This window comes from Hyla sarda, chromosome 1, assembly GCF_029499605.1.
Source record: "Hyla sarda isolate aHylSar1 chromosome 1, aHylSar1.hap1, whole genome shotgun sequence".
NCBI classification, from domain to species: Eukaryota; Metazoa; Chordata; class Amphibia; order Anura; family Hylidae; genus Hyla; species Hyla sarda.
This window is the reverse complement of record NC_079189.1, coordinates 288,830,108-288,844,567: the sequence shown is the minus strand read 5'-3', so window position 1 is coordinate 288,844,567 and position 14,460 is coordinate 288,830,108. Positions and strand designations below refer to the sequence as shown.

Genomic DNA, 14,460 nt, shown 5'->3' with positions numbered 1-14,460 from the left:
TAAAAAATTACATAATCATGTACATGTGCATGTGTACGTGACGTTGTCTGATTACCTGGGCGGGGACACGGGAGCTCACCGGGTTGGCATGGGAGACAGCATATAAACAAAGACACATGTGGTACGCTCCTCACAGCGCGCATTCCGGAACAGGAAGTGGCATCACAGTGGGTCTTGATTCGCTGTCGCTAGGCTACAAGGAAGCTTCTGCCTGCGCAGGCGCTCTGAACCTCTGGATCCCTTTGCGGCCATCTTAGTGTAGGGCAATAGGTCACAGCACTCCCACTGAGCTTCTAGCACACTGGCCAATCAGGGCGGCTACGGAAACCGCGATCCACCCTGTTAACCCTTCCTCGTCCTCCCGGACCTCCACCGGACGGTAGTTGTCCCGGTCAACGAGGGTGCACAGATCAGTTATCATGGGAAATGACCAAGCTGCCCGAGGTATAACGCGCAGTGCCGACCTTATATCGTTGCCATTAGTCCTGGATATTTTCTTAGACAAAAAGTGTCCTGTAGCTGTCACAGTCTCCCACAGTGAGAGCAGCCCGTGTCCTCCGTCCTGCAAAACAAACAAACGTGTCATTAAAATCATGATAACACACAAAAAATATGTATATATAAAAAAACATATACATATTCCCTTTCTTTCTCTTTCATACACGGAGATGATACATTAGCCTTTTATGCGTTACATATGTCATGCGTTATTTTAAAGTCTACGTCTACGTTTCATTGAAGCCACATGGTCTAAACGTAGACTTTAAAATAACGCATGACATATGTAACGCATAAAAGGCTAATGTATCATCTCCGTATATGAAAGAGAAAGAAAGGGAATATGTATGTGTTTTTTTATATATACATATTTTTTGTGTGTTATGATTTTAATGACACGTTTGTTTGTTTTGCAGGACGGAGGACACGGGCTGCTCTCACTGTGGGAGACTGTGACAGCTACAGGACACTTTTTGTCTAAGAAAAGATCCAGGACTAATGGCAACAATATAAGGTCGGCACTGCGCGTTATACCTCGGGCAGCTTGGTCATTTCCCATGATAACCTCCGTCCGGTGGAGGTCCGGGAGGACGAGGAAGGGTTAACAGGGTGGATCGCGGTTTCCGTAGCCGCCCTGATTGGCCAGTGTGCTAGAAGCTCAGTGGGAGTGCTGTGACCTATTGCCCTACACTAAGATGGCCGCAAAGGGATCCAGAGCTTCAGAGCGCCTGCGCAGGCAGAAGCTTCCTTGTAGCCTAGCGACAGCGAATCAAGACCGACTGTGATGCCACTTCCTGTTCCGGAATGCGCGCTGTGAGGAGCGGCGTTCCGTACCACAAGACATGTGTCTTTGTTTATATGCTGTCTCCCATGCCAACCCGGTGAGCTCCCGTGTCCCCGCCCAGGTAATCAGACAACGTCACGTACACATGCACATGTACATGATTATGTAATTTTTTACTGTACATCATGATTTTTTGTATACCTGTATGATCGCACTTTGCATTCCGGTTGCGGATGCCTTACTAGTGTTTACTGAAGCACTGATCACTTTATCACATGTACGCATTTATGTATTTTTGCCTTATTTTTGTTTATGACGTCACTAATTAATGGGCCCTGCGCGGCCATATATACTCTGTTGTTTGCACACTTTATTGCTCGATAATGGCTAGGTGAGCTAGCCGAAACGTTGCCATCACGCCTATGTGAATAAAGACCGCTTATTTGCATCTTATGAGAGTGCTGTCGCCTATTTCATTTGCTATATATATATATATATATATATATATATATATATACACACACATATATATATACACACATACATACATACAGTGATCCCCCGACCTACGATGGCCCCGACATACAATAATTTCATCATGCGATGGCCTCTCAGAGGCCATCGCATGTTGAAGGCAGCATTAACATGATGCTTTTGTATGTCCGGAGCCATCGCATAAACGGCTATCCGGCAGCGCTGATTGCTTCGGCTGCCGCCGGATAGCAGTTTACGGTGCCCCATGTGCTCCGGTGATGGTCTCCTACCTGTCATCGGGGCTCCAGGGGCATCCTCTTCAGGATCCCCTCCATCGCCGTCATGACGTCGCCGCGCACCCCGTCCCGTCATGCAATAGGAGCTGCGTGCATAGAGACGTGATGACGGCGAGATGAGAGCGACGATCCTGGGCAGCAGAGACGTTCCGGAGCGGCGGGGACATCACGGGCGGAAACAGCGATGGAGCGCAACATCCAGGACAGCGGTGACGGTCCAGAGCGGCGGGGACAGGTGAGTACAACTTCCCATTCTTTACATTGCACGGATCCCTCAACATACGATGGTTTCAACAAACGATGGTTCATTTGGAATGGATTACCATCGTATGTTGAGGGACCACTGGAGTTCCAGTGCTATAAGTTCATCCAACATGTTAAAAAACAAGGCCAGCACAAGACACTGGCAAGCAGTATGGGTTACAAAGGTTCCTCAGTCGAAACAAGATGCACTTTATGGCAAAAATGATCTATTATGTGGGTCAATGAAATTACAACAATACCCATATTTACACAGTTTCTATATATTACTACTTTTAGAAAAATAAGTATGCTTTAAATCGCCCTATTCTGACCCCTATAACTTTTTTTTCCATGAGGCCATTGTTTTAGATGGGACATTTTGATTTCTTTTAATACATTTTTCTGATATTTAATGTGACCAAAAATCTGAATTTCTGGCAAAAGTTTTTTACCCTGTTAACTGTATGGTGCATTATATTTTAATATGTCAGACAAATCTGCACACAGCACTTCCAAATATGTGGGGTGTGTGGATTTTTTTTTTTCTTCTGACTCCATAAGCACATCACCACTGGCAGACACAGAGGCCTAGTGAAGGCCTCCATCTGCAGTGGAAACAGATTGGTTCATCCCAAACATACAGGGTAGGTGCCAATTGGGCACCCAAAAGAGGCGGCACCTGTTACTGAATATCTTAAATGCCATGGTGGCGAATGATTGTGACACTTAAGGGGTTAAATGACCAGCACAAGTGTGATCGCCGGTGTCTGTCTTCGACTAAGCACCGGCTGCTGATGATAACCATCAGTCACAGTCTATAAAGCGAGGTCAGCTCATAAACTTGTCTCATAGACTTAAAGTGTACCTGTCAGATCCCACAAATAAATAAATATGTTACTCAGTACCTAATCCTGACTATTGCTCATAGCAACCAGATTCTTTCATTTGCAGAGGCCGTTTTAAAAATGAAGGAAGCAATCTGATTGGTTGCTATGGGCAACTCAGCAACTTTTCCTCTGGACAGGTTTTGATAAATCTCCCCCACTGTATCCAGTTGTATGCTAAAGCAGGAAAGATCTACTTACAAGACAGTGTACAATGCAAACATTTTTGGGATTTTGTTTCAGCCATTGGTGCATATTTTTACAGATGCTGTAGAGGTTCATGAGATTTGGGGCACGTCTTCCAGGCCAACCACATTCAGAGACCTGTGCATAAGAAATTTCTTATTGAAATATTAACATTTTCAGAATATGTTTTTGTAAATAAGATAGTCAATACATGGTTTCTACTAAAGGAACAGTAATATATATCACAGCAAACCCATAAAAAAAGATCTGAGAGACGTTCAACTGTTGCCATATGTCCATGATCATTCTAGGTTTTACAGTATGTTACTACACTGATTACTATATAGTCGATTCCCTTTGAATGATTCACATATACAAACTCCAGTAGAGTATTAGATGACAATAAGAAGGGATAGGGATGCAATCATATTCTCCTAAATTTCCTTAAAAAAATTTATTTTCCCCTTTTGGATATCTTATTTAACAAATGTCCATGCTATGATCATTTAGTAGGATATCCAATCAGATGCAATTAAATGCCTGAAATGAGCCTATAATAGTTCTAACAATTTAAGTCAATCATTGGGAAGGCCTTCATAGCCTCTTTTAGTGATCCTGAGGGTACACCACTGATCAAATACTTTCTATCATTACAATACTGTAACGCTGGAAGCTGCTGCAGTGTCCAGCTGTGTACTGGCAGAGTTGTTCCCTCAGCTTCCTCTTCCCGATGCAGGCTTCAGACTTTCTCTACTGTACTGTTGCAGTTTCGCGTGTACCCTGTAGGTACCGTGCTCTGTGATTCCAGTCTTTCTCCAATCCCTGCCAGGCACTGCCTATAACACTGCTCCACTCGTTCCCCGATGCCTAAGCAACATTTTAGTTTACTATAACATAGGTGTTTGTCTGCATTGTTTCAGACCTAAGCCTGTTTTCTGACTGTCTCTGCCAAATTCTCCTATACTTAGCTGTTTTCCTGTGTATGACCTGGACTGTCGAGCACACCACTGTATCCTAAGCTAGCTAATACCACCTGGCTGCTTCTGAGCTATATAACTCTGCTAAAAACACCAACTCATCTCTGCTACACGGGATTCTGTTTGCTGAACTGTTACCACACCTTCTGCCTATATCCCTGGGGCTTGGCATTGGAACTTGGACCTGGTATGTCCCATGCAGCTAAAGCCAGACTTCCGCATCCTGGAGTGGAATAAAGGGTGAAAGCCAGGGGAATACTAGGACTCCGCTCCCAAGTTTGGCTCAAAGCAAATCCTGTAAGAGGCACAGAAGGTCCACACCCATTGGGGTGTGTGTGTGTGTGAGAGTGTGTAAGGGGGGGGGGGGGGGGGGGGGATGGCGGATGGTAACCCAGTGGGAAAATCCTTTAATAATTTTGTTTTATTACAGTACTAACAATTTACATTTCTAAAATGAGCCTAATGCTTGGACATGCCTCCCTAAGGAAACATACTAATAAGTTGTTCAGTACATCTTACCCGGTTATGAAATCTGGAAGGTCGGTATTTCCTTAAGCATAAGTTATAAACAGCATAAGTCCCAGGATGCTTTGCATCAAGATACAAACGGACATCTTCAATGTTATTTTTTATGGCAGATTCCACACCCTCAGCAGGAAAGGACATTACTAGGAAGACCAAAAGGCAAAAGAAAAAAATAAAATTATAAAAATGCCTGGTTCACACGGGATATTTTGTTTATATCAAACTTATATACAGTTGTTGTCTATGGGCAGCACTGTGGCTCAGTGCTTAGCACAGTTGCCATGCAGTGCTGGAGTCCTGGGTTGAAACCATGGACAACATCTGTAAAGAGTATGCTCTCTCCACGTTTGCGTGGGTTTCCTCCCACACTTCAAAGCTTACTGATAGGTTTAGACTGCGAGCCCTAATTAAGCAGAGATGACATCAGGTACATGCCAGGGTTTACCTGCGGTTATAGATCAGTGGGAAGACTTCCAGGTGAAGTGACCACTTGCCTGGACCAGTCCTTGTGTGGCTTGGGTAGTCTGCAACCCGGTTGCCTGCTCTTAGTCTGGACTGTTGAGATGACAGACATGAAAGGGCACAGGAAGCCACCATACTGCCCAAAATCTGCATTCCCAACCATAGAGCTGCTTGAGAGCTCGGAATGCAGAGAGTATGGTCTATTTGTCCTCAGAAAGAAAGACCCAAGCTGTTGCTTATTAAGCAAACCCAGGAAGGGGAAAGGTTGGACTTGGCTGTGTTGACAATTCAACCGAAGCATGTTCGTAAGGTCAAAGCTTTCCAGGTTCTGGGCAGGGGACGGAGCCTTCATGAGAATATCCTTTAGTAGATACGGTCTCCAGTACTGCGCACAATACTCCAATTGAGGTTTCACCAGCGCTCTGTAAAGCTCTTTCTACTGCTATACACCCAAGCATTCTGCTAGCATTTCCTGATGCTCTTATTGTCTGCCTACCTTTAAGTCTTTGGAAAGTATGATCTATAAATTTATTTTCTCAGATACTGAGGTTAGGGCTGTTATCAAATACGCTATACTCTGCCCTAGGGTACATTATCTTGAACTTAACATTAAATTATGGTTGTCAGAGTTCTGACCATTCCTCTAGCTAACTTAAATCCTTTTCCATTTGGCGTATCCCTCCAGGAATATCAAACCTGTTTCAAATCTTTGTGTCATCAGCAAAAAGACAAAAACCTTACCATCAAGACCTTCTGCAATATCACTGATAAAGATATTAAACAAAATGTGTCCAAGTACAGATCCCTGAGGTACCCCACTGGTAACAAGATCTTGCTCTGAATATACTCCATTGACTACAACCCTCTGTTGTCTGTACCTCAGCCACTGCCAAATCCACTCAACAATATGAGAGTTCAAGCTCAAAGACTGCAGTTTATTCATAAGTCTTCTATGTAGGAAAGTGTCAAAAGCCTTACCAAAATCTAGATAAACCATGTCAAAACAAAAAAATGTATAAGATTAGTTTGACATTATCCCCCTTATATAAACCCATATTGTATTTCATCTTGCAATCCATGGAATTTTAGATGCTCTATTCTATCCTTTAGTATGGTTTGTAATCATTTTTCCCCCTCACTACTGATGTCAGGCTTCCAGGGCTATAGTTGCTCGATTCCTCCCTGCTACCTTTCTTGAATGAATGGGAACAACATTTGTTAATTTGCAATCTTCTGGGATGACTCCTGTTACCAGTGATTGGTTAAATTAAAGTGTTAACAGTATTGTTGGTACACCACTAAGCTAGTTTAATAACTTTGGGTGCATCCCATAAGGCTCCAGTGACTTATCGGTCTTAACTTTAGGCAGCTGACTGAGAACCTCCTCCTCTATAAAGACACATGCATCAAATGATTCATTAGTCCTCCTCCCTAACTGAGGTAATTTCCCTTCATTGTCTTCAGTAAAAACTGAAGCATTCATTGAGGCAGTCAGCTAGTCCTTTATTCTCTTCCACATATCTTCATTCATTTGTTTTTTTTATTTAGTGATTCCTTGTTTTCATTTCCTTTACACACCTGAAGAATATCTCATCCCTTTTTTTCACTGACTGGACTAGTTTTTCTTCTGCTTGTGCTTTAGACACTTATAACTTGATTGGCTTTTTCTATCTAATTTTATCATTTACTTATCTTCATTGCTCATTTTTTTAAAAAAAATTTTTGACAAAATGCTAGCTTTTTTTCTTCTTCTAAATAAATGATGCTAGCCACTTCTGCCAGTCTGATAGGGACTCATGTACATTAATCTAATTTTAGAAAAGTAAATTCTAAATCTTTTGTTTTCATGTGGTGTGACTCTGCTCTTATATTAAACCACACTAACTGGTGATCACTAGATCCCAAGCTTATACCTACAATAATATCATCATATATACCAAATCCCCATTTGTGAATACAAAATCTAACTTGTTCGCCTTCCGGGTTAGCTCCTGAACTACTTGTTATAGAGATAAGCCTAATAGGGAATTTAGAATATCTGTACTCCTGGCAGAACAAGCTATTTTGGTTTTCTAGCTCTCATCAGAAAGATTAAAGTCTCCCATAATGATAACTTCCCCTTTCAATGTCATTTTAGCTATTTCCTCAACTAGTAGATTATCTAATTCTTTTACTTGGCCAGGCGGTCTATATGACACACCTACACAAGTTACCATACGATTACCAATCTGCAATGTAACCAAAACTGATGCTACATTGGCCTCACTAACTTGTATTTGTATTGTCCTCCTTTCTTGCCTTCTCAGTCTTTCCTATACAAAGAGTACCAAGCCATGAGTTGAATTTCCCAATGGCCATCTGTCAACCATTCTGAATGTTAGACACAGGCAGAGCAGACCTGCAGAGAATGAAACAGTGGATGTAACATCCCGTCTATCATTACCAAGTGTGTGAAAAGCTTCCTTCACCTTTTAAACCTCATTTCAAGCAAGATCATTTGTCTCTTGATTGGCAAGAACATCCACTTTCCCTTCCTGTTTTGTTAGTTTAATAATATTAAGGAATACGTCTCCTATCTCTACTAGCAGTAGCTCCAAGGAGACATCTGACAAAACCATTTTACTCAAAATCCAAACCTCTTATGATAGAATTACCAATAACTGCTTCTACTGCTTATTATCAGACCTCATCTTATACTTTTTGTCTTTAACTGCAGTCTTGCATATCTTAGGAGATGATTGTTCCTCATTAGTTGCGCCTAAGCCAACCTCCATGTTGCCCTTACACTTTGAAAATGATGCAAACGAATTATGGAGTGCCACAGACTGAGACATGCCTTCTAACCACAACTTTAAGTCTACCAGAACCTACAGTAATCCATGTGCCATTTCTGGGGGACTTCTGTGGCAGTGACATTGCAACAGTCCCAGCCTGATTTTGTTTAACAGATAATGAACAGATAAGGAACAAAGATGATGAGATATATATAGGCAAAACCACACACTTACAAATCCACCCAATAAATAAGACTGCAATAGGGAAAGGGACCAAGCCAGGTTGGATTCTGAGGCAGGGCGGTCAGGAAAATGGGAATGGGCTGAGGACCTGCATTGCAGGAAGAGCAGGAGGGCTCAGATTCACTGGTAGGGAATTTGCCGTTCCGAAACGCACAGAAGTAGTATGTAACAAAGGCAGCTGCTGACACTGCCAGAGGGGATCTTCAGACCTGAAATCAGATATGCTAGCCATGTGAACAGACAGCAAGCCAGGGCCTAAAGTGGAAAAGGTCCTGGAAGGAAATGCAGTGGGTTGTCAGGAACCTCATGTCCACAGGAAAGGGCAGAAGACACCGGTGGCACTAATGACCACATGATAGATGATCCGCAGAAAAGGATGCAGAGGGAAAGAAAGGGGAGAGAGCCACACTCCTCCTCATCATCTTATGCCGGCTGAATGCCACGCTGCATTATGTCAGGCTCTGAGGGTGAGGCTGGCAGGGGCAGGTGGGGGATCAGGACCCAAGGATTCTCCAGGTTGCCAGCTGTTGATGACTAGGGACAACAGCATGCTTGACAAACACAGAGCCCCTTGTCACTAGTGGGAAAGCAGGGAGGACTTGCAAACCTCTGCTTTCCTAAGAACCTCTAAGGAAGAAAAAGCTAACAATGTACAAAGTTAAAAAGAAAAAAAAAAAAACAACCAACATGTCTAGAGAACTCCAGACCATTGTCTGCCTCCTACTGGCACTAAGCGAAAACCGATTTGCTCAGTGTCAGTGTGAACTATAGCCTGTTTAGGAGGCTGCAACTCTTTTTTTTCCCCCTCAGTGTCAGCAGCCTATACCTATGATTCCTATTTCCCCTGAGTAAATAACTGAGAAAGAATGGTGAGTAGTCATGACTATATATAAAAGGTTTTCCATTCACAGAAGTGAGGAAACATAAGGCAGCCTTTTTCTGTTACAATAAACTATTACTGGTATAAGAAGCCAGCAATCCTGTGATTGCTGTAAAATGTTTATGTATTTTCATACAATATACACATACCTGCAATTCTAGAAGTGATATATGATAAATCCAAATCTCCTTTAGCGTAACTGAAAAAAATAAGTTTTGAAGCACTTATTTTCATGATTTTAATAATGTTCAACAATATAGTTCAAAAAGCAGTCCACCTGGCTTATTACATTTAGACATCCATTTCATCTGTACATTGTAGGATCGCTAATAAAGTATTCTTAAGCAGTATTATATAAAATCCATACAAGAGATTGCCACTATTTAATGTATTCATTAGGAAGAGTACGGTCTTTTGGTGCAGCTATGCCTTAGATCAGGGGTGTCAAACACCCGGCCCACGGGCCGAATCCGGCCCGCCAGACCTCGTCATGTGGCCCGCCGCCGGCCGCCAGCCTTCACCTTTAATCTCCTTTATAAAAAAAATAAAAAAAAAAATAAAAAGAAGAAAGCCGCCTCTTCAGCGCATGCGCGGCGATCCTTCCTTCGGTCCTCCTGGTCCTGCGCCTCTATGGTTGTACGTCCCGTGCGTACAATCGTAGAGACGCGGGAGGAACAGGAGGACGGCAGGATCATCGCAGGAGGACGCACGCAGGCCCTGGTAAGTAACCGGCGGCACCTTATCTTCTTCAGCGTTCCGGTCACCGCTCGACCGGTCCTGGCACCTACTGCTATGGTCCATAGGTGATAGCAGTAGATGTGACCCCGGGCCGGAGGAGCGGTGACCGGATCACAGTGGGGGCAGCACACAGACATACAGCCTCCAGCCATACACTGTATATGGCTGGAGGCTGTATGTCTGTGGGGAGGGGGGGGTTTGGGTGCTGCAAACCTAATGTGGGGGGAACTATACTGCCTACCTAATGTGGGGGGGAACTATACTGCCTACCTAATGTGGGGGGGAACTATACTGCAAACCTAATGTGGGGGGAACTATACTGCAAACCTAAAGTGGGGGGAACTATACTGCCAAACTAATGTGGGGGGAACTATACTGCCTACCTAATGTGGGGGGAACTATACTGCCTACCTAATGTGGGGGGAACTATACTGCCTACCTAATGTGGGGGGAACTATACTGCCTACCTAATGTGGGGGGAACTATACTGCCTACCTAATGTGGGGGGGAACTATACTGCCTACCTAATGTGGGGGGGAACTATACTGCCTACCTAATGTGGGGGGGAACTATACTGCCTACCTAATGTGGGGGGGAACTATACTGCCTACCTAATGTGGGGGGAACTATACTGCCTACCTAATGTGGGGGGGAACTATACTGCCTACCTAATGTGGGGGGGAACTATACTGCCTACCTAATGTGGGGGGGGGGGGAACTATACTGCCTACCTAATGTGGGGGGGGGGGAACTATACTGCCTACCTAATGTGGGGGGGGAAACTATACTGCCTACCTAATGTGGGGGGGGGGGAACTATACTGCCTACCTAATGTGGGGGGGGGGGGGAACTATACTGCCTACCTAATGTGGGGGGGGGGGGGAACTATACTGCCTACCTAATGTGGGGGGGGGGGAACTATACTGCCTACCTAATGTGGGGGGAACTATACTGCCTACCTAATGTGGGGGGGAACTATACTGCCTACCTAATGTGGGGGGGAACTATACTGCCTACCTAATGTGGGGGGGAACTATACTGCCTACCTAATGTGGGGGGGGAACTATACTGCCTACCTAATGTGGGGGGGGACTATACTGCCTACCTAATGTGGGGGGGGGGGGGGACTATACTGCCTACCTAATGTGGGGGGGGGGACTATACTGCCTACCTAATATGGGGGGGAACTATACTGCCTACCTAATGTGGGGGGGAACTATACTGCCTACCTAATGTGGGGGGAACTATACTGCCTACCTAATGTGGGGGGAACTATACTGCCTACCTAATGTGGAGGGAACTATACTGCCTACCTAATGTGGGGGGAACTATACTGCCTACCTAATGTGGGGGGAACTATACTGCCTACCTAATGTGGGGGGAACTATACTGCCTACCTAATGTGGGGGGAACTATACTGCCTACCTAATGTGGGGGAAACATGCTGCCTACCTAATGTGGGGGGAACATGGTGCCTACCTAATGTGGGGGGAACATGGTGCCTACCTAATGTGGGGGGGGAACATGCTGCCTACCTAATGTGGGGGGAACATGCTGCCTACCTAATGTGGGGGGAACATGCTGCCTACCTAATGTGGGGGGAACATGCTGCCTACCTAATGTGGGGGGAACATGCTGCCTACCTAATGTGGGGGGAACTATACTGCCTACCTAATGTGGGGGGGAACTATACTGCCTACCTAATGTGGGGGGGAACTATACTGCCTACCTAATGTGGGGGGGAACTATACTGCCTACCTAATGTGGGGGGAACTATACTGCCTACCTAATGTGGGGGGAACTATACTGCCAACCTTATGTGGGGGGAACTATACTGCCAAACTTATGTGGGGGGAACTATACTGCCAACCTTATGTGGGGGGGACTATACTGCCAACTAATGTGGGGGAACTATACTGCCTACCTAATGTGGGGGGAACTATACTGCCAACCTAATGTGGGGGAACATGCTGCCTACCTAATGTGGGGGGGAACTATACTGCCAACCTAATGTGGGGGGAACTATACTGCCAACCTAATGTGGGGGGAACTATACTGCCTACCTAATGTGGCGGGAACTATACTGCCTACCTAATGTGGCGGGAACTATACTGCCAACCTAATGTGGTGGAACATGCTGCCTACTAATGTGGGGGAACAAGCTGCCTACCTAATGTGGGGGGGGGGAACTACAAGATACTGTACATTGCGGTAGGAGGGGTAGTCTTATATCGCGAGTATATCCCAAACTCTACATTTTAACTGTAAAAGTTGGGGGTCATCTTATACACCCAGTCGTCTTATACGCCGGCATATACGGTATGTGGGGGGGGGGGGGGGGGGAGGGGTTCTACAGATACAACCGGCCCTTTGGGGGTGACCAAAGTGCTGATGCGGCCCCCGATGAATTTGAGTTTGACACCCCTGCCTTAGATGAAACCCAGCTTGAATGCAATGACCAATGGCTTTGTGATTTTGCAAACTCTGGCATTACTGATTAATCGTCCATCACATGAAGGCAAGGGTTTTTCTGCATGCAACAGCTGCACAGCGAAACCGTGCCCTAACTCCACAGAAAGCCTAAATATTTAGATGTAAAATAGATGTTTCTCCATTACACTACATCCAAGTCTAATTTTATGAATTTATTTATACACTGCTCAAAAAAAAAAAGGGGGAACACTTAAACAACACAATATAACTCCAAGTCAATTACACTTCTGTGAAATCACACTGTCCACTCAGGAAGCAACACTGATTGACAATCAATTTCACATGCTGTTGTGCAAATGGAACAGACAACAGGTAGAAATTATAGGCAATTAGCAAGACACCCCTATAAAGGAGCAGTTCTGCAGGTGGTGACCACAGACCACTTCTCAGTTCCTATGCTTCCTGGCTGATGTTTTGGTCACTTTTGAATGCTGGCGGTGCCTTCACTCTAGTGGTAGCATGAGACTGAGTCTACAACCCACACAAGTGGCTCAGGTAGTGCAGCTCATCCAGGATGGCACATCAATGCGAGCTGTGGCAAGAAGGTTTGCTGTGACTGTCAGTGTAGTGTCCAGAGCACGGAGGCGCTACCAGGAGACAGGCCAGTACATCAGGAGATGTGGAGGAGGCAGTAGGAGGGCAACAACCCAGCAGCAGGACCGCTACCTCCGCCTTTGTGGAGCAGGAGGAGCACTGCCAAAGCCCTGCAAAATGACCTCCAGCAGGCAACAAATATGCATGTATCCACTGAAACGGTCAAAAACAGACTCCATGAGGGTCGTATGAGGGCCACACATCCATAGGTGGGGTTGTGCTTACAGCCCAACAACATGCCAGATGTTTGGCATTTGCCAGAGAGCACCAAGATTTGCAAATTCGCCACTGGCACCCTGTGCTCTTCACAGATGAAAGCAGGTTCACACTGAGCACACATGTGACAGACGTGACAGAGTCTGGAGACTCCATGGAGAACGTTCTCCTGCCTGCAACATCCTCCAGCATGACAGGTTTGGCGGTGGGTCAGTAATGGTGTGGGGTGGTATTTCTTTGGGGGGCCCTCCATGTGTTGCCAGAGGTAGCCTGACTGCCATTAGGTACCAAGATAAGATCCTCAGACCCATTTTGAGAAAATATGATGGTGTGGTTGGCCCTGGGTTCCTCCTAATGGAAGACAATGATCTCATGTGGCTGGAGTGTGTCAACACTTCCTGCAAGAGGAAGGCATTGATGCTATGGACTGGCCCGCCCGTTCCCCAGACCTGAATCCGATTGAGCACATCTGGGACATAAGGTCTCGCTTTAGTCCAGGTCTGGGAGGACATCCCTGAGGAGAACATCCGCCACCTCATCAGGAGCATGCCCAGGCATTGTAGGGAGGTCATACGGGCATGTGGAGGCCACACACACTACTGAGCCTCATTTTGACTTGTTTTAAGGACATTACATCAAAGTTGGATCAGCCTGTAGTGTGGCTTTCCACTTTGATTTTGAGTGTGACTCCATATTCAGACCTCCATGGGTTGATGAATTTGATTTCCATTGATAATTTTTGTGTGATTTTGTTGTCAGCAGATTCAACTATGTAAAGATGAAAGTATTTCATACAATTAGTTCATTCATTCAGATCTAGGATGTGTCATCTTATTTTTTTGAGCAGTGCATATTTATTTATTTATTTTGCAGAAGCTGTGTGGGAGCCTGCACCAAAGCCAAAGTAAATTCAAACTGATTGCATGATTTATACATTAATATATGTGTGCAAATGATAATAAGACAGGTATGTTTTAGAGTATGCTATAGAAAATAAAGAGGAAGTACACAATTTATATTAGTTTGAGTTGTCCCGCGAAAGCAGGAGAAAAGATCCTCGTAGTGGCGCTCGCTCGGTGGTTGCTGGCAGTAGCCGGGAGAGGTATGTGAAGCCTTGGTCGGCAATAAGCGATAGCGGACAGGTGGAATAATAAATCAAAAGTTTTCATGGAGGGACTACGCGTTACAAGGGG

The 14,460-nt window shown here is 45.0% G+C and overlaps 1 protein-coding gene across 3 annotated transcripts in view; it reads right to left on the bottom strand.

Annotated features, from left to right (window-relative positions):
- GAK (cyclin G associated kinase) overlaps window positions 1-14,460 on the bottom strand; it is a 102,354-nt gene that overhangs the window by 32,524 nt on the left and 55,370 nt on the right. For all 3 annotated transcript variants that reach the window (XM_056574973.1, XM_056574981.1, XM_056574965.1), the window contains exons 12-14: window positions 9,376-9,425; window positions 4,862-5,010; window positions 3,381-3,503 (exon numbers count right to left, since the gene is read on the bottom strand). In XM_056574973.1, coding sequence (XP_056430948.1) covers window positions 3,381-3,503; window positions 4,862-5,010; window positions 9,376-9,425 — 322 coding nt within the window. The remainder of the gene's footprint in view (window positions 1-3,380; window positions 3,504-4,861; window positions 5,011-9,375; window positions 9,426-14,460) is intronic.